This window comes from Bombina bombina, chromosome 5 (assembly GCF_027579735.1).
Source record: "Bombina bombina isolate aBomBom1 chromosome 5, aBomBom1.pri, whole genome shotgun sequence".
NCBI lineage: Eukaryota > Metazoa > Chordata > Amphibia > Anura > Bombinatoridae > Bombina > Bombina bombina.
In genome coordinates, this window is record NC_069503.1 from 1,148,288,153 (window position 1) to 1,148,309,032 (window position 20,880).

General features: G+C 40.6%; 1 protein-coding gene across 1 annotated transcript in view; it reads left to right on the plus strand.

The window, feature by feature from the left end:
- NRBP2 (nuclear receptor binding protein 2) overlaps positions 1 to 20,880 on the plus strand; it is a 179,132-nt gene that overhangs the window by 58,434 nt on the left and 99,818 nt on the right. The window contains exons 5-6 of the mRNA XM_053715482.1: positions 7,163 to 7,257; positions 9,880 to 9,903. Of these exons, the coding sequence (XP_053571457.1) occupies positions 7,163 to 7,257; positions 9,880 to 9,903 (119 nt within the window). The remainder of the gene's footprint in view (positions 1 to 7,162; positions 7,258 to 9,879; positions 9,904 to 20,880) is intronic.

Here is a 20,880-nt window from a genome sequence, read left to right on the forward strand (position 1 = left end):
AAACTTCTAACTTTAAAACATAAGGTGCAAGAGCACCGAGATGTACCTTCCCCCGGTTTACAACCAGGTACATCCCCCCAAAACTCTCCCGCCTCTTTAGGGAGGTACCAGCTTACTTAACCTCCAGATCTAAATCACCCCGCCATACCAACAAAACCCCAGCCTGCTGCGACAAATTCAACAAACAGGGAGGGAGGGAGGGAAATTTTCCCTTGCGTTTGTATAAGCTACAGAGGACTGGAATATTCCCGCCCAAGCACCAAGTAACCGTTACTTGGCTCCGCCCCCAACATTAGACGGCTCCATTCGCCAGAATAGGGGTCACATTCCCCTCCGTCAAATTCTTCCTCCAGGGAGTCCTGACCCCTATATAGGCTATACATTATGCCTTATCTAAATAAATAATTCAATACAACACAAGGATGGGTGTAAAGGCCGCAGCCCGCATTTATTTAAATAATTTTAAATAACATTCATAAATTCAACAATTATATTAATCATAAACTTCTAACTTTAAAACATAAGGTGCAAGAGCACCGAGATGTACCTTCCCCCGGTTTACAACCAGGTACATCCCCCCAAAACTCTCCCGCCTCTTTAGGGAGGTACCAGCTTACTTAACCTCCAGATCTAAATCACCCCGCCACAGCACGCCACTGCTTGCCTACCCCACACGGGCTAAGGCCTTTAACACTGCTTCTTTGATGTTAAAGTTAAAGAGGTGGAGCCCCACCTCATTCAAATGCACACCATCCTTTAAAAAGAAACAACGCCCAGTCTCCCCTTCGAATTCAACATGGCGAATGCCAAACCCCCCAATCCTACAAACAAAACTACTAATTGATCTATTCACCTTTTTTCTAGAGGCCTCCAGCTTCTTCACATCCCATGCTGCTCTCCAGACTGACCTGGGTTCAATGTCAGACCATACTATTACCATATCAGGGAACAACTCCCGCAACCTAACCAAATCCCTCTTAATTCTGTCCAGAAAATCCTTCTGTGATAGAAAACCTAAATCGATCCCACCTGCATGTACAATTAGAATCGCTGGAGGCCGAAATAGCCTAGCATAATCAACAATCTTTTTTAACAATTGGTCCCACCTCAATCCTCTAGTCCCAAACCACCTCAACTTCACTGTCTCCTCATTCATCTTCAGCTGTGTTCCCTGATCTGTACTTGCCGCTGCCTTCCGGGCCCAATAAATGTAAGAATGCCCCACAATCCAACAATGTACTGGACCTGTCAAGACAAAATAAAAACCTAAACTCTCATATCAGGCCTGACATAAGACTTAAAACAACCAGACTTCCAGCCACCAATTCTCTTAATCACACTCTCACCCAAACCTAAATTGGCCGCCTCCGTCGCCGCCCCAATTCGAAAAGAATGAGTACCAAACTCCTCAGCCACATAGCCCAAACTTGTCAACACCTTTCTAAACACAGCCAAAAACTGAAAGCGCGAGAGACTTGAACCATCTTGATGCACAAATAAAGGCAAAAAACCAACTGGGCGCACCTCCAAAAAGGCCTCCAATACCAACACTGGACAACAACTCCCTTTAGTCTCATTAATCTGGATCCACCTCCCCACCCCTTTTTGATCCGTCTTCGATTTCCTCAACCACACCCACAACACCTTATCCTTGATAGATACATCTCGTGCCCACAAACCTCCTAAATCATGCCTATTAGCTCCAACTAATTCTGATATACGAAAAGCACCAAAAAAGGCCAACACAAAAGCAGCCCGAAATAAAAGAAATTCAAACTTAGATGAACATACAACTCTTAGAGAACCTAATATCTGTCTTAAGGTATCAAATACCACCGGACGTCTCCTATCATTACACACCTGACCTTTACATAAACCTCTTACAGCCAACCGAATGACAAACAACTTTGTCAAATCCTGCATTCTCAACAACTTAAAAAGGAAACTCATAGCTGCAATAGACTTTTGAACTTTTGACTTAGACCATCCCGAACTTCCCCATTCACCCACCCATGCTAAGAAATCACTATCCCACCCCTCATTGGCAGACCTCATTCTTCTTCCAGACACATATTGAAACCAATGCCTCCACACAGATATATATGCCACCCAGGTACCTTGAGCTAGTGCTCCCCTGGCAAAACGGATTAGATCCAGGATTTCAGATCCCACAGCTCTGGCGGACATCCAACACCCTCCTTCTCCGCATCTGGAGCCACTTCCCAGAACCTTTCCCACTGAAAGCGAGAAAGAGCATCAGCAATGACATTCTGGTAACCTGGAACATGAACAGCACGAAATAAAACATTCATTTGCATACAGTCCAACACAAACAACCTCAAAAGTCGCACCACAGGCAACGAGCTAGATGTAAGTCTATTAATTGCGAATACAACTCCCAAGTTATCTGTGTGGAAAACCACCTTTTTGTTCCTAAGCAGATCTTTCCACACTTTTACTGCGACCACCAACGGGAACAATTCAAGAAAGACCAAATTCTTATTGAGGCCAGCTTGTTTCCACTCCACCGGCCATAAACCTGCAGACCAATGCCCCTGAAAAAAGGCGCCATACCCCACGGAGCCAGCTGCATCAGTATACAAATGAAGATCATAATTCGAGACTGCCAAACCTTGCATAATCTCGCAGCCATTAAATTTTTCCAGAAAAACCAACCAGATTTTTAAATCCTCTTTTAGCTCCTTACCCAACCGAATCCAATGGGATGGGTTCTTCACACCAACTGTCGCTAAAGACAACTTCCTACAGAAAACTCTCCCAACCGGAATAATCCTGCAGGCAAAATTTAGCTTGCCTACTAGGGATTGAACTTCTTTAAGCATGAGTTTTTTCTTTTTAAAACAGCTCTGAATGCAATTTTTTAAGTCAAACACCTTGTCCAAAGGCAAACGGCATTCCATACTTACAGAATCAATTTCAATGCCCAAAAAACTCAAAACTGTCTGAGGGCCTTCAGTCTTTTCATGAGCTATAGGAATGCCAAAATCAGATGCCACATTAAAGAAGTGTTCCATCAGTTGCGCACAATCTTCAACCCCTGCCTTGCCTACAAAAAGGAAGTCGTCAAGGTAATGCACCACTGACTTCAAACCTGAAACTTGCCTAACGACCCATTCCACAAAAGTGCTAAACTTTTCAAAATACGCACATGATATGGAACAACCCATTGGCAGACACAAGTCCACGTAAAAGGCCCCATCAAAATAACAGCCCAATAAGTGATGACAAACCGGATGTACAGGTAAAAGCCGAAAGGCTGCTTCCACGTCCACCTTCCCCAACAAAGCACCCACACCCGCTGCCGACACCAATCTAACCGCCTGATCAAATGATGCATACCTAACTGCAGACTCATCAGGATCAATACCGTCATTTACCGACGAACCTTTCGGGAAAGACAGATGGTGGATCAGACGAAACTGACCAGCCACTTTTTTGGGGACCACCCCCAGTGGAGAAACCCTCAAATTCTTAAATGGCGGGTGACTGAAAGGCCCTGCCATTCTACCCAATGCAACTTCCTTGACCAATTTACCTCGGACAACCTCCGGAAATTCTTTAGCAGACTTTAAATTCCCCGAAATTTGACAAGCCACCCCTTCCTCAAAAGGAATCCAAAAACCAGAACTGAACCCCGTTAATAACAACTCCGCATCCCTCTCTTTCCCCCTCACCTTAGCGTAACGCTCTAGCCAAGGAACCATCCTTCTTACCTTCACCGGGGTCTTGGCCCTTAAAAGCAACCTCTCCTGCCTTTCCACTGCCACCTTTCTTGAAAAATTTGGTCCAAGGGTGGGTTCCCTCACAACCGGAACAAGCATGCTTGTATTTGCATCCGGTACCGAACTTACATACTCCTTCATTGTACTGAAAGCACAATCCTTTCCTAATGGCCACTGCCGCACCTCCTCCAGAGACTCCCCCGGATGGGCTGTTACCCCCAGCATTTCCTCCCCCGAAACCACGAAAGGACCCACGCATCGGAGTCATCAACTCTAACCATATCCCCATATCCCGGTCATCCCAACGCATCTCCGGTCTTACAGCCAGGCGCTGACGAAATTGTTCATCATACCGCCACCACGCCAATCCCCCGTAAGTGCGGTAAGCCCCTGATATCTCGTCATAATAGCAAAAAAGAGCTGAACACTGATCTGAAAATTTTTCACCAATTACAGCCGCTAAAATACAAAATGCTCTCGACCAATTTGAAAGTGTTTTGGGTATTTTACGGTAACGTTTCTTGCGTTCATCCTCTTCTTTTTTCTCCTTATCCTTTGTGTCCTCCTTGATCTCCATCATCTGTTCAAGTGGTAATAATGAAAAAAGCTCTAAATATTCCCGTTTCCATATTTTTTCTTTTATATCTTGCGTCAAATGAATCCCCAGCGGACCGATTGAGCATAAGCATGGTCTTCTCATCGCGCTCTCTGGAACTTTCACGATGTCCCCCGAAGAAGTCATGTCTTTTTTCTGCCCTTTGGTCCCTTCAATTACTTGACCGCTGTCACCCGAACCCGACACCCCTACTGCAGCAAGAACCACACTTCCCGTCTCTGGAACCACTCCTGGTACAGGAGCCCCACTTCCCGAACCCCCACTCCATGCTAATGCAACATTCCCTCCCTGAGCTTCCGGTTGCTTCTCAAATTTTGCCAATAAATCCTTTAAACCGCTCACCAAAGCCTGCTGCGCATTTCCTCCAACATGCTCACTACCATGCACACTCACAATTCTTGTAGCACCCTCACCTGTGGGCCTGGGCGCCGTAGCTGGCTGAGCTGCTCCAGATTCCCTCGCCTGTTCTGCTCCAATCACCGCTGGTAGCGGCCTAATTACATGTTCCCGAGTCCTCTGCGCCCTCCGTCTGTGCGAAGATGACCTAGATCTTCTCCTCCTCCCATTCCTTTCCGCAGTTCTTTCCAACCTTCCCCATGTAGGAGAACGCCTTTCCTGACGATGCCGCACTCTCTCTTTAGGCGACCGGGATCTACCACGACGCCGTACATCACCAGACCTCCTAGGACTGTGGCGCTCACGGGTATCCCTACCGTGAGGCCGTATCTGTGGAGAGGAGACAGTGAAAGGCCTATTATGACATCCCTCCCTAACACTCCTAACACTCGCTACCCCAGACATAGCCACTGAGTCTCCCACACCTTGTTTCCCCATCAAACCTGGTGATAAAGCCCTTATTAACTGTTCCAAAGTGGCCAGGTCCCCTACCTGCCGTTGAACCCCCGGTCCCGCTGAGGTGCCTTCCCCGGGATCTTCCATATCCAAATCACTGTATGTATAATCAAAACACAATGCATCTCCCTCCTTGTCATGCCCTGACGGAACAACAGAAATATCTGTCCCACCGCCCACCTGGGCCCTTCCTTCCTGAACTAAACCTGCAGGAGATAAACACAATACATCAATTCCCCTATTTTCCTTTTTTCCCTTACCTTTACCAGATTGCTTTCCCCCCCTCAAATTGCTTTTACCCTTTCCCCTCATGCAAACCCCTTTTACATTATAACTTTTTCCTTCACTGTTTAATTGCCCCACACTACCTCTCCCCACCCCACAGCCCGCTTCAATTTGAACCTTACCTGATCTATTACCTTTTACTGACTTCCTCACACTTTTTAACCCCCTCCTAGAAACTCCCTGTACAGACTGACTCTCCTTAATACTCCCTATAACCCCTTCATTAACATCCAAACCTTTAAAAACAGCCTTTTTTGCAGCCCCCACTTTATCCCTCTCCAAAGCTAATATTGTGCCTTCACTATCCCCTTCAACCAGCTCCCGCATTTCATGTGAGGCAACAGGATTTAAGTCCTTTGCCGCAGACCTCTCCTGACAAGTGCGAATGGTTAAAGGATCCCTAACCAATTCAAATACTCCTGATGCTCCTAAATTCTGCCCTGACAACGACATTTCACCCATATGATCAAGGCCCAGCCCACTCCCTTCAATTGTCCTACCTGCCGTAGAACCGGTCCGGTTAGCCGCCTCCTCAGATTGCACTCCTTCTAACGACCTCCGTACCGGCCTTTCACGACTTCTCCTCTGTTCAACCGCCACAGCTTTGGACCCTCCCCCCCGCCGGGGGGCACCGACACCGCTGTTCCCGACTTCTGGTGACAAGCGAACCGGAGGCCTAGACCGCCTCCGCGACCTGCCGTCACTGGTCCCTTCTGAAGTGGCTCCCGGGAGATTGGCCGCCGCCAAATAATCCCGGAGCCATGCTGTCCCGCGTGCTGCCGCCATCCTGTTCACCTCTTCCAATAGTAATTCCATTCTCTAAGGCCTATCCAAACGCAAGTTACAAAATTTTCCCTTGCGTTTGTATAAGCTACAGAGGACTGGAATATTCCCGCCCAAGCACCAAGTAACCGTTACTTGGCTCCGCCCCCAACATTAGACGGCTCCATTCGCCAGAATAGGGGTCACATTCCCCTCCGTCAAATTCTTCCTCCAGGGAGTCCTTATCCCTGAAGCCTGACTCATACAATACCAAACGAGCAGGTTATATGTGAGCCAGAATAGGAGACGACGTTTGAGGAATTATTAGCACTTAACTAGATAAAATAATTCCATTTATTGGTCCTGTTACAGAATATCTAGTGCTTAAACTAATAATTATATACTCTTTATTCATCTGGCTCATTCCACGTAATATTGAGACCTCAGCTTAATTGTATACCTGACTGATCATCCATATTACCATACGAGGTCAGACACCTCAGATAAATTATACAGTACTATCTAATAGTTCTCTAGTGTTTTTAATTAAGTTCTATTAAAGTGTTCATGTTTTTCACCCACACCACGCCACATCTCTATAAACTTATGAGGGGGTGAGTGCTTCTAAGTGTACTCTTTTTTTGTGACTACTTGGTCACTTATTCTGTGTTCAGCTAGCTTACAGTAGTGCAATGCTGCTCCTTCAACAAAGGATACTTAGACACAGAAGCACATTTAATAATAGTAAGTAAACTGTTTTATCTGAATCATGAGAGTTTGGGTTTTATGTCCCTTTAAATATGACAAATGGCTACAAAAGGTATGAAACACATTATTGCACCTGATTGGCTATTACACCAGACTTGTTCAGCACTGAGCACTAACAGAATCCTTGTCCCCCCAGCTACCTGCACTCATGTGACCCACCCATCATACACGGCAACCTGACCAATGAAACCATCTTCATACAGCACAACGGACTCATTAAAATTGGATCAGGTACTAACTGGACAAGAGATCTACGGGGTGTGTGTGTAGGGGGCGGGGATTAAACAACCAATCAACAAGCAGCTGAGGGCAGATAGGACAATGTGCTCCACCTAGTTCAGTCTTAAAGGGAGATGAACGTGAAAATGATGGGAGCTCCCTTCTGATTGGTGGCTGCACCTTTATGCCTCTTGTCATTGGCTCACTGGATGTGTTCAGCCAGCTCCCAGTGTGGGAGTTAAACACATATTTATTTGCAAATAGTGCCCCATTAAAATCATCTAACCCATGACAGCATTTTCTTTCTGCACTTTTATGTATAATTCTATTTGCATATGCACGTGCACTATTTTGTGTTCACACTGATTCCATTCTGAAACTAACAGGAAGTGTAAGTTTGTGCACCGTTCATCTCCCCAATAGACAATGATGCTTTAATAATCAGAAATGTTTTTTTTAGCACAACTTCTTTTTGCAATAACTAGTTTAAGATGTAAAACAATAAAATATAAATATAATTATAGTCCCACAAGTTTCTAGGCTGAGCTCTACATCATCAAACACAAATCCTAAATAGTGAGTCTGATATTAAACAGATCTGCAGGTTTATTACAGAGCAGCTTTTGTTACATACATTGTGCAAATCTTAGGTTATTAGTTATTTTTATGCTGTAATAAAACACAGAATATCTTCTGAATAATAAAACATGAATTAAGTCCCACTGTGGCAAACTTATGCATTACTTATCATATCCATTACACATAGTGATGTCTGATAGCTCACAGTACCGCTACTTTTATCTAGATTTAGTTATGTGTGAAGTATCATCCCGTCTGTCTATAAACCATGGGGGAGATTACATAACTGCTGAAACTCTGCGTCGACCGTAATTTCACCTCGCACATCGGGGTATCGCATAACCCCAGCCGGCAGTTCATAAAGTGCCGTAAGTCTGATAAAGTAGCGATGTCCAGAAATGTGCGTAAATATACATTTCTGGAGTCGCCAGTGACTTACGGCACTTTAGAAACTGCTGGCACCTAAGAAAACAATTTGTTTTTTACATCTCCCGTAAAAGTCTAACACGCCTCCCAAAAATAAAGCCGACATGTAAAAACCCCTATATCCGCAATCCCTCCACATCGCAACTAATAATAAAAGTATTAACCCCTAAACCGACAACCCCCCACAACGCAGTATGCCTAATTAAACTATTAACCCCTAATCTGCCATTCACACACATCGCAATCTCCCTAATACATGTATTAACCCCTAGCCCACCATTCACCCACATCGCAATCTCCCTAATACATGTATTAACCCCTAGCCCACCATTCACCCACATCGCAATTAACCTGATTAAACTATTAACCCCTAATCCGCCATTAACCAACCTCAATTAACCTAATAAATCTAATAACCCCTAAACTCCCATTAACCCAAATAGCAATTAACCTAAATCTATTAACCCCTAAAACGACAAATCCCCACAATGCAATTAACCTATTTAAATTACTAAGCCCCCTAACTTAACACTCCCTAAATTATATTACCTAAATTAAAAAATACTAACTTACAATTAAAATAAAAAACCTAACATTACTTTAAAATTAAAAAAACTAAGTTTAAATTAATTTAAAATTAAAAATAAATAAAAGTCTAACATGACATAAAATAATAAACCAAATTATAAAAATAGAAAATTAAACCTAATCCCTATGAAAATAAAAATTCCCCCCAAATAAAAACACCCCCTAATCTAAACTAAACTACCAATAGCCCTTAAAAGGGCATTTTGTATGGCATTGCCCTAAGTTAAACAGCTCTTTTACCTTAAAAAATACTAAGTCCCCCCTCTAACAGTAACCCCCTCCCACCCACCTAACCCCCCAAAATAAAAAAACTAGCACTAAAAAATCCTAAACTACCCATTCCCCATAAAGGGGCATTTATATGGGCATTCAGCTCTTTTACTATTACCTATTATACAGCCTAAAAATCCCTAATCTAAATATAAAAAAAAATCCTAACTCTAAGCCCCAAATAGGTACTCACGGATCCTGAAGTCCGGTGGAGAAGGTTCTCTTCCAGGCGGAGGTGAAGTCTTCTTGGAGCCGGCGACATCTTCATCCAGGACAAAGCCGGCGCAGAGGGGAGATGACCGTGGAGTTGAAGACCGGCGACCGCGGAGCCATGAAACGAGGAGGATCCTCTTCCTACGATCACCGCCGTACACAAAATATTGAATGCAAGTTGCACGTTTAAATATGGCGTCACTTGCATTTCTATTGGCCGATTTGTATGCAAATGAGAGCTACTGAAATCCTATGTGTGGCGAGGTGAAAATGGAGTAACATTTTTCCATTTTCGACGCGTAAGTCCTTGCGCTGAATATGTGATACCGATTTGGGACGCGGTTCTATTTTAGCTTATGGGAGTAAAAATTACGGGCGACGGGTGAAATATATGCGGCGCCGTATATGTGATAGCAAAACTGCGTAAAAACCTATGTGTAATCTTGCCATAAATGTTTATTTGTGCCAGTACTGCTGCTTTCATTTGATCCCTGTACTAATCTCTGTTTTTTTCTTATTTCACTGCTTGTCTCTATGGTGCGATGCCGTGGTCTGCAGTGTGGCACAGAGTGTTTGCGCACGGTAAGTCGGCTACTTTATACTCAGCATTTCAACTCTGTTTGGCACTAGAGGGTTAAATCATTTTACAAAAAAGCCCCCAGTGTATTCATCATACGTTACACTACACAGTCTGTAAGTTCTGTTACACTACACAGTCTGTAGGATATGTTACACTACACGTTCTGTAAGTTCTGTTACACTACACAGTCTGTAGGTTCTGTTACACTACACAGTCTGTAGGTTATGTTACACTACACAGTCTGTAGGATATGTTACACTACACAGTCTGTAAGTTACGTTACACTACACAGTCTGTAGGATATGTTACACTACACAGTCTGTAGGTTATGTTACACTACACAGTCTGTAGGATATGTTACACTACACAGTCTGTAAGTTCTGTTACACTACACAGTCTGTAGGTTCTGTTACACTACACAGTCTGTAGGTTACGTTACACTACACAGTCTGTAGGTTACGTTACACTACACAGTCTGTAAGTTCTGTTACACTACACAGTCTGTAGGTTATGTTACACTACACAGTCTGTAGGTTCTGTTACACTACACAGTCTGTAGGATATGTTACACTACACAGTCTGTAAGTTCTGTTACACTACACAGTCTGTAGGTTCTGTTACACTACACAGTCTGTAGGTTATGTTACACTACACAGTCTGTAGGATATGTTACACTACACAGTCTGTAAGTTACGTTACACTACACAGTCTGTAGGATATGTTACACTACACAGTCTGTAGGATATGTTACACTACACAGTCTGTAAGTTCTGTTACACTACACAGTCTGTAGGTTCTGTTACACTACACAGTCTGTAGGTTACGTTACACTACACAGTCTGTAGGTTCTGTTACATTACACAGTCTGTAGGATATGTTACACTACACAGTCTGTAGGTTACGTTACACTACACAGTCTGTAGGTTACGTTACACTACACAGTCTGTAAGTTCTGTTACACTACACAGTCTATAGGATATGTTACACTACACAGCCTGTAGGTTCTGTTACACTACACAGTCTGTAGGTTCTGTTACACTACACAGTCTGTAGGTTCTGTTACACTACACAGTCTGTAGGTTCTGTTACACTACACAGTCTGTAGGATATGTTACATTACACAGTCTGTAGGTTATGTTACACTACACAGTCTGTAGGTTCTGTTACACTACACAGTCTGTAGGCTATGTTACACTACACAGTCTGTAGGTTATGTTACACTACACAGTCTGTAGGTTATGTTACACTACACAGTCTGTAGGTTATGTTACACTACACAGTCTGTAGGATATGTTACACTACACAGTCTGTAGGTTCTGTTACACTACACAGTCTGTAGGTTCTGTTACACTACACAGTCTGTAGGATATGTTACACTACACAGTCTGTAGGTTCTGTTACACTACACAGTCTGTAGGATATGTTACACTACACAGTCTGTAGGTTATGTTACACTACACAATCTGTAGGTTATGTTACACTACACAGTCTGTAGGATATGTTACACTACACAATTTGTAGGTTATGTTACACTACACAGTCTGTAGGTTCTGTTACATTATACAGTCTGTAGGTTCTGTTACATTATACAGTCTGTAGGTTTTGTTACATTACACAGTCTGTAGGTTTTGTTACATTACACAGTCTGTAGGTTATGTTACACTACACAGTCTGTAGGATACGTTACACTACACAGTCTGTAGGTTACGTTACACTACACAGTCTGTAGGATATGTTACACTACACAGTCTGTAGGATATGTTACACTACACAGTCTGTAGGATATGTTACACTACACAGTCTGTCGGTTATGTTACACTACACAGTCTGTAGGTTATGTTACATTACACAATCTGTAGGTTATGTTACACTACACAGTCTGTAGGATACGTTACACTACACAGTCTGTAGGTTACGTTACACTACACAGTCTGTAGGATATGTTACACTACACAGTCTGTAGGATACGTTACACTACACAGTCTGTAGGATACGTTACACTACACAGTCTGTTGGATACGTTACACTACACAGTCTGTAGGTTCTGTTACTCTACACAGTCTGTAGGTTCTGTTACTCTACACAGTCTGTAGGTTCTGTTACACTACACAGTCTGTAGGTTATGTTACACTACACAGTCTGTAGGTTATGTTACACTACACAGTCTGTAGGTTTTGTTACATTACACAATCTGTAGGTTATGTTACACTACACAGTCTGTAGGATACGTTACACTACACAGTCTGTAGGTTACGTTACACTACACAGTCTGTAGGATATGTTACACTACACAGTCTGTAGGATATGTTACACTACACAGTCTGTAGGATATGTTACACTACACAGTCTGTCGGTTATGTTACACTACACAGTCTGTAGGATACGTTACACTACACAGTCTGTAGGATACGTTACACTACACAGTCTGTTGGATACGTTACACTACACAGTCTGTAGGTTCTGTTACTCTACACAGTCTGTAGGTTCTGTTACTCTACACAGTCTGTAGGTTCTGTTACTCTACACAGTCTGTAGGTTCTGTTACACTACACAGTCTGTAGGTTATGTTACACTACACAGTCTGTAGGTTATGTTACACTACACAGTCTGTAGGTTTTGTTACATTACACAGTCTGTAGGTTCTGTTACTCTACACAGTCTGTAGGTTCTGTTACACTACACAGTCTGTAGGATATGTTACACTACACAGTCTGTAGGTTACGTTACATTACACAGTCTGTAGGTTATGTTACACTACACAGTCTGTAGGTTATGTTACACTACACAGTCTGTAGGTTATATTACACTACACAGTCTGTAGGTTCTGTTACTCTACACAGTCTGTAGGTTCTGTTACACTACACAGTCTGTAGGATATGTTACACTACACAGTCTGTAGGTTACGTTACACTACACAGTCTGTAGGTTATGTTACACTACACAGTCTGTAGGTTATGTTACACTACACAGTCTGTAGGTTATGTTACACTACACAGTCTGTAGGTTATGTTACACTACACAGTCTGTAGGTTATGTTACACTACACAGTCTGTAGGATATGTTACACTACACAGTCTGTAGGTTATGTTACACTACACAGTCTGTAGGTTATATTACACTACACAGTCTGTAGGTTTTGTTACATTACACAGTCTGTAGGTTATGTTACACTACACAGTCTGTAGGTTATGTTACACTACACAGTCTGTAGGTTCTGTTACATTACACAATCTGTAGGTTATGTTACACTACACAGTCTGTAGGTTACGTTACACTACACAGTCTGTAGGTTATGTTACATTACACAGTCTGTAGGTTTTGTTACACTACACAGTCTGTAGGTTCTGTTACATTACACAATCTGTAGGTTATGTTACACTACACAGTCTGTAGGTTATGTTACACTACACAGTCTGTAGGTTATGTTACACTACACAGTCTGTAGGTTATGTTACACTACACAGTCTGTAGGTTATGTTACACTACACAGTCTGTAGGTTACGTTACACTACACAGTCTGTAGGTTACGTTACACTACACAGTCTGTAGGTTATGTTACACTACACAGTCTGTAGGTTACGTTACACTACACAGTCTGTAGGTTATGTTACACTACACAATCTGTAGGTTATGTTACACTACACAGTCTGTAGGTTATGTTACACTACACAGTCTGTAGGTTACGTTACACTACACAGTCTGTAGGTTATGTTACACTACACAGTCTGTAGGTTATGTTACACTACACAGTCTGTAGGATATGTTACACTACACAGTCTGTAGGTTCTGTTACATTACACAGTCTGTAGGTTATGTTACACTACACAGTCTGTAGGTTATGTTACACTACACAGTCTGTAGGTTATGTTACACTACACAGTCTGTAGGTTATGTTACACTACACAGTCTGTAGGTTATGTTACACTACACAGTCTGTAGGTTACGTTACACTACACAGTCTGTCGTGGCCCAATTAACCATTCGTATAGGGCAGGGCATCCCAGACTGCATCCAGTACAGCAGGTGAGTTGTGTGGCCCTCAGTAGAAAACAGGCACCATAAAAAACATTCAGTTGCACCTGTTTCATTAGGTAATTAAAGGGATAGTAAAGTCCAGATGATATATTCATGATTCAGATAGGGCAGATAGGTAATTTTAAAAAAATTTCAAATTTACTTTTATCATCAAATTTGCTTTGTTCTCTTGTTATTCTTAGTTAAAAGCTAAACCTTGGTAGGCTTATATGCTAATTTCTAAGACCATAAAGGCCTCCTCTTATGTGAATGCATTAGGCAGTTTTTCATAGCTAGAGGGCGCTATAGAGGGTGTTAGTTCATGTGTTTCATATAAATAACATTGTACTCATGCACGTGAAGTTATTTAAGAATCAGCACTAATAACATTTTGGTGTTTACTATCCCTTTAAGATGCAGTTTGTAGCACTTTTTATAAATGGGAACAATATATAAATAAATAAATATATTTGGCCTTTTGCCAAGTTTTACTTTCATCTTGTAATATGTGCACTAACCTGACCACGTTAAAAATGTACTTTTTGGCGCCGTTAGTGTGCGAGCAAAAAATGTAGTTAGCGTGCCACTTGTAATCTGGGCCTCAGTCAGCTGCATTTTTAGCGGGTTTGATTACCCTAATGAAGGAAGCCAAAACACTAACAGACTGGTGTGCAAGCACCAGGATGATACGTTTTTATGTGCATGTGCTGTGGTGCTGCCGCTCCACAGATCCCTGGCGGCTTTCAAATTTAAACCCACTGCAAATTGTTTAAAACCAAAATAAGCCATTTATATTCAAGTATGTGCGCATGGTCAGATCACATGCTAATAAAGTGTGCGCTCATGCTCAGATCACATGCTAATAAACGCCTAGATTTAGAGTTCTGCATTAGCCGTCAAAAGCAGTGTTAAGGGGTCCTAACGCTGCTTTTGGCCGCCCGCTGGTATTTAGAGTCGGCCAGGTAAAGGTGTACTGCTCACTTTCAAGCCGCGACTTTTCCATACCGCAGATCCCCTTTCGCCAATTGCGTATCCTATCTTTTCAATGGGATCTTCCTAACGCTGATATTTAGAGTCTTGGCTGAAGTGAGCATTACACCTCTACCGACAAGACTCCTACCACCCATGGAAAGGCTGTAGTTAAGAGCTTCATGGGCTAATGCCGGTTTATAAAGCTCTTAACTACAGTGCTCTAAAGTACACTAACACCCATAAACTACCTATGTACCCCTAAACCGAGGTCCCCCCACATCGCCGCCACTATAATAAATATTTATTAACCCCTAATCTGCCCCCCCCAACGTTGCCGCCACCTAACTACACTTATTAACCCCTAATCTGCCGACCGGACCTCGCCCCTACTCTAATAAAGTTATTAACCCCTAAACCGCCGCACTCCCGCCTCGCAATCCCTATAATAAATAGTATTAACCCCTAATCTGCCCCCACAACGTCGCCGCCACCTAACTTCAAGTATTACCCCTAATCTGCCGACCGGACCTCGCTGCTACTATAATAAATGTATTAACCCCTAAAGCTAAGTCTAACCCTAACACCCCCCTAAATTAAATATAATTTTAATCTAACAAAATAAATTAAATCTTATTAACTAAAGTATTCCTATTTAAAACTAATACTTACCTGTAAAATAAACCCTAATATAGCTACAATATAACGAATAATTATATTGTAGCTATTTTAGGATTTATATTTATTTTACAGGCAACTTTGTATTTATTTTAACTAGGTTCAATAGCTATTAAATAGTTATTTACTATTTAATAGCTACCTAGTTAAAATAATTACAAAATTACCTGTAAAATAAATCCTAACCTAAGTTACAATTAAACCTAACACTACACTATCATTAAATTAATTAAATAAATTACCTACAATTAAATAAACTAAATTACAAAAACAAACAAACACTAAATTACAAAAAAATAAAAAAAGATTACAAGAATATTAGGCTAATTACACCTACTCTAAGCCCCCTAATAAATAAAAAAAGCCCCCCAAAATAATAAAGGTTACTATCCTATTCTAAATTAAAAAGTAATCAGCTCTTTTACCAGCCCTTAAAAGAGCTTTTTGCGGGGCATGCCCCAAAGTAATCGGCTCTTTTGCCTGTAAAAAAAAATACAACCCCCCCCCCAACATTAAAACCCACCACCCACATATCCCTACTCTAACCCACCCAAACCCCCCTTAAATAAACCTAACACTACCCCCCTGAAGATCTCCCTACCTTGAGTTGTCTTCACGCAGCTGGGCCAAAGTCTTCATCCGATGGGGCAGAAGAGGACATCCAGACCGGCAGAAGTCTTCATCCTATCCGGGCAGAAGAGGACATCCGAACCAGCAGACATCTTCAACCAAGCGGCATCTTCTATTTTCATCCATCCGGAGCGGAGCCATCTTCTTCCAGCCGACGCGGATCCATCCTCTTCAACCGACGCCTACTCGCCAAATGAAGGTTCCTTTAAATGACGTCATCCAAGATGGCGTCCCTCGAATTCTGATTGGCTGATAGGATTCTATCAGCCAATCGGAATTAAGGTAGGAAAAATCTGATTTGCTGATTAAATCAGCCAATCAGATTCAAGTTCAATCCGATTGGCTGATCCAATCAGCCAATCAGATTGAGCTCACTTTCTATTGGCTGTTCCAATCAGCCAATAGAATGCAAGGTCAATCTGATCGGCTGATTTAATCAGCCAATCAGATTTTTCCTACCTTAATTCCGATTGGCTGATAGAATCCTATCAGCCAATCGGAATTCGAGGGACGCCATCTTGGATGACGTCATTTAAATGAACCTTCATTCGGCGAGTAGGCGTTGGTTGAAGAGGATGGATCCGCGTCGGCTGGAAGAAGATGTCTCCGCTCCGGATGGATGAAGATAGAAGATGCCGCTTGGATGAAGATGTCTGCCGGTCCGGATGTCCTCTTTTGCTCGGATAGAACAAAGACTTCTGCCGGTCTGGATGTCCTCTTCTGCCACATCGGATGAAGACTTCGGCCCGGCTGGGTGAAGACGACTCAAGGTAGGGAGATCTTCAGGGGGGTAGTGTTAGGTTTATTTAAGGGGGGGTTTGGGTGGGTTAGAGTAGGGGTATGTGGGTGGTAGGTTTTAATGTTGGGGGGGGATTGTATTTTTTTCTACAGGCAAAAGAGCTGATTACTTTGAGGCATGCCCGCTGGTAAAAGATCTGATTACTTTTTAATTTAGAATAGGGTAGGGACCTTTATTATTTTGGGGGGCTTTTTTATTTTATTAGGGGGCCTAGAGTAGGTGTAATTAGCCTAATATTCTTGTAATCTTTTTTTATTTTTTGTAATTTAGTTTTTTTTGTTTTTTTTTGTAATTTAGTTTATTTTATTTAATTGTATGTAATTGTAGGTAATTTATTTAATTAATTTATTGATAGTGTAGTGTTCGGTTTAATTGTAACTTAGGTTAGGATTTATTTTACAGGTAATTTTGTAATTATTTTAACTAGGTAGCTATTAAATAGTAAATAACTATTTAATGGCTATTGTACCTAGTTAAAATAAATACAAAGTTGCCTGTAAAATAAATATAAATCCTAAAATAGCTACAATGTAATTATTCGTTATATTGTAGCTAGTTTAGGGTTTATTTTACAGGTAAGTATTTAGCTTTAAATAGGATTAATTTATTTAATAAGAGTTAATTTATTTTGTTAGATTAAAATTATATTTAATTTAGGGGGTGTTAGGGTTAGACTTAGCTTTAGGGGTTAATACATTTATTAGAGTAGCGGCGAGGTCCGGTCGGCAGATTAGGGGTTAATACTTGTAGTTATGTGGCGGCGACGTTGGGGGGGTCAGATTAGGGGTTAATAAATATTATGTAGGTGTCGGCGATGTTGGGGGCAGCAAATTAGGAGTTCATAGGGATAATGTAGGTGGCGGCGGTGTCAGGAGCTGCAGATTAGGGGTTAATTGTGTAATGCAGGAAGGGGCGCTGAACCGCAATCTGGAAATGTATATAACTTAAGACCTTTGCATTAATTTATATTTAGTTGGTGTAGAGAATACCAATATTAAATCTTATATGAGGTGTGATGGTAAAATAAAATAAAATAATAATCTTCTATCTTTTAGTTGGGGTAAAGAATACCAATAATAAGTTCAAGGTGTGATGATAAAATAAATTAGTATAATAATCTTCTATCTTTTCAGTGGTAATATAATGTGTGCTGCGTAGAAAGCTACTTAGTGAAAGTGTTAATGAAAGTGTTAATCTTTTAGTTAGGGTAGACAATACCAATAATATGAGGTTCAGGTATGATGATAAAATAAAATAGTATAATAATCTTCTATCTTTTCAGTGATAATATAATGTGTACTGCGTGGAAAGCTGCTTAGTGAAAGTGTTAATGAAAGTTAAAACATGCTCATTTCTCCTTGTTTATGTAAGGAAAAAAAAAAAATTGTGAGAGTAAATAGGTGTGAAATTAGTGTTAGAGCAGTAAGTTTAGTGACTCTATGCCACCAGGTAGATCTTCTGTGTATATAGTATACGTGCAGTATGGATGATAATTGTTGTAGTGAAAAGTAGGGGTGCAAAAAAAAAAAAATATATAGTTAAATATATTTGTGATTAAATTAGTACTGGGAACTAGGGATCCTCACAAATTTTTGATTTTAGGTAAAAAATATGGATCCTAATTAAAAATGAGAAAAACAGGGATAGTATGCAGATTAGTGTTATAATGTTAATTTATTAAGTAAGTTCATACTAAGAAATAAAAATTCCTTACAGACATTAATAGCAATAAAATATTAAACAGTAATGTTCTAAAAAATGAGATTCTAAAAACTTAATAACACCGGTGTTATAAATGCATTAAAAACTACAATTCTAATTTAAAACTACAATTCTGATAGAAAAGACTCCAATAGCTGCTAATATGTTAGATGATGGGCATATAATAAACTAGTAGAGGCATAAGTTGATACAGTAACAATAAACCACTATAAATTGATAAGAGGAGTAAGTTTTCAAACACTAGTATGAATTCATATTGAAAACAATGATAAGCCTTTTCTGTATTGGTAGCATATAACAGGTGTTTCAAAGTGGTGTGCGTCTTATTAAACACAGTGTTGCAAGCTTTAATTAGAGGGCTTTTCCTAAGATAGGTTGATACAGTAACAATAAACCACTGCAGATTGATAAGTATAGTTAGCTTTCATACACCAGTATGAACCAATGGTAAAAACAATGATAAGCCTTTTCTGTATTGGTAGTCTGTAACAGGTGTTTCAAAGTGGTGTGCGTCTTATTAAACACAGTGTTGCAAGCTTTAATTAGAGGGCTTTTCCTAGCAGGTGTTTACCCACCGTCTTTCCTTTTTTGTGTATCCTTTAAAAGTTCCCAATTAGAGATGTCACACAGTACCTTTATGTATAAAAAACGCTCCTCCGTGTATTCTTACTTTTCCTGTCAGTGTTTGATATATCAGCTGTCCGCTTCGGCAATAGAGTCACGTGGGTTCTTTGTGACTAATCAGAGGGTCTCCTTGTTTAAATTAAGCGCGCACTCATTCCTTTAAATATTTTTCAGTATGTGGCTCCTCTCGCTGTACAATAACTAACAGGGATTTCTTATTTCAAACCTGATCTTGAAAAAGGCTCTGTTGCCGATACGCGTTGATCCGCCCTACAGCTACAGACAAACTTGGCACCCAGGACCGTTGTCTCTAACAGGAGGTTTGAAATAAGAAATCCCTGTTAGTTATTGTACAGCGAGAGGAGCCACATACTGAAAAATATTTAAAAGGAATGAAGTGCGCACTTAATTTAAACAAGGAGACCCTCTGATTAGTCACAAAGAACCCACGTGACTCTATTGCCGAAGCGGACAGCTGATACATCAAACACTGAGAGGAAAAGTAAGAATACACGGAGGAGCGTTTTTTATACATAAAGGTACTGTGAGACATCTCTAATTGGGAACTTTTAAAGGATACACAAAAAAGGAAAGACTGTGGGTAAACACCTGCTAGGAAAAGCCCTCTAATTAAAGCTTGCAACACTGTGTTTAATAAGACGCACACCACTTTGAAACACCTGTTACATACTACCAATACAGAAAAGGCTTATCATTGTTTTCAATATTAAGTCATACTAGTGTTTGAAAACTTACTCCTCTTATCAATTTATAGTGGTTTATTGTTACTGTATCAACTTATGCCTCTACTAGTTTATTATATGCCCATCATCTAACATATTAGCAGCTATTGGAGTCTTTTCTATCAGAATTGTAGTTTTAAATTAGAATTGTAGTTTTTAATGCATTTATAACACCGGTGTTATTAAGTTTTTAGAGTCAAATTTTTTAGAACATTACTGTTTAATATTTTATTGCTATTAATGTCTGTAAGGAATTTTTATTTCTTAGTATGAACTTACTTAATAAATTAACATTATAACACTAATCTGCATACTATCCCTGTTTTTCTCATTTTTAATTAGGTTCCATATTTTTTTACCTAAAATCAAAAATTTGTGAGGATCCCTAGTTCCCAGTACTAATTTAATCACAAATATATTTAACTATATAATTTTTTTTTTTTTGCACCCCTACTTTTCACTACAATAATTATCATCCATACTGCACGTATACTATATACACAGAAGATCTACCTGGTGGCATAGAGTCACTAAACTTACTGCTCTAACACTAATTTCACACCTATTTACTCTCACAATTTTTTTTATTTTTTTTTTCCTTACATAAACAAGGAGAAATGAGCATGTTTTAACTTTCATTAACACTTTCACTAAGCAGCTTTCCACGCAGCACACATTATATTATCACTGAAAAGATAGAAGATTATTATACTATTTTATTTTATCATCATACCTGAACCTCATATTATTGGTATTGTCTACCCTAACTAAAAGATTAACACTTTCATTACCACTTTCAC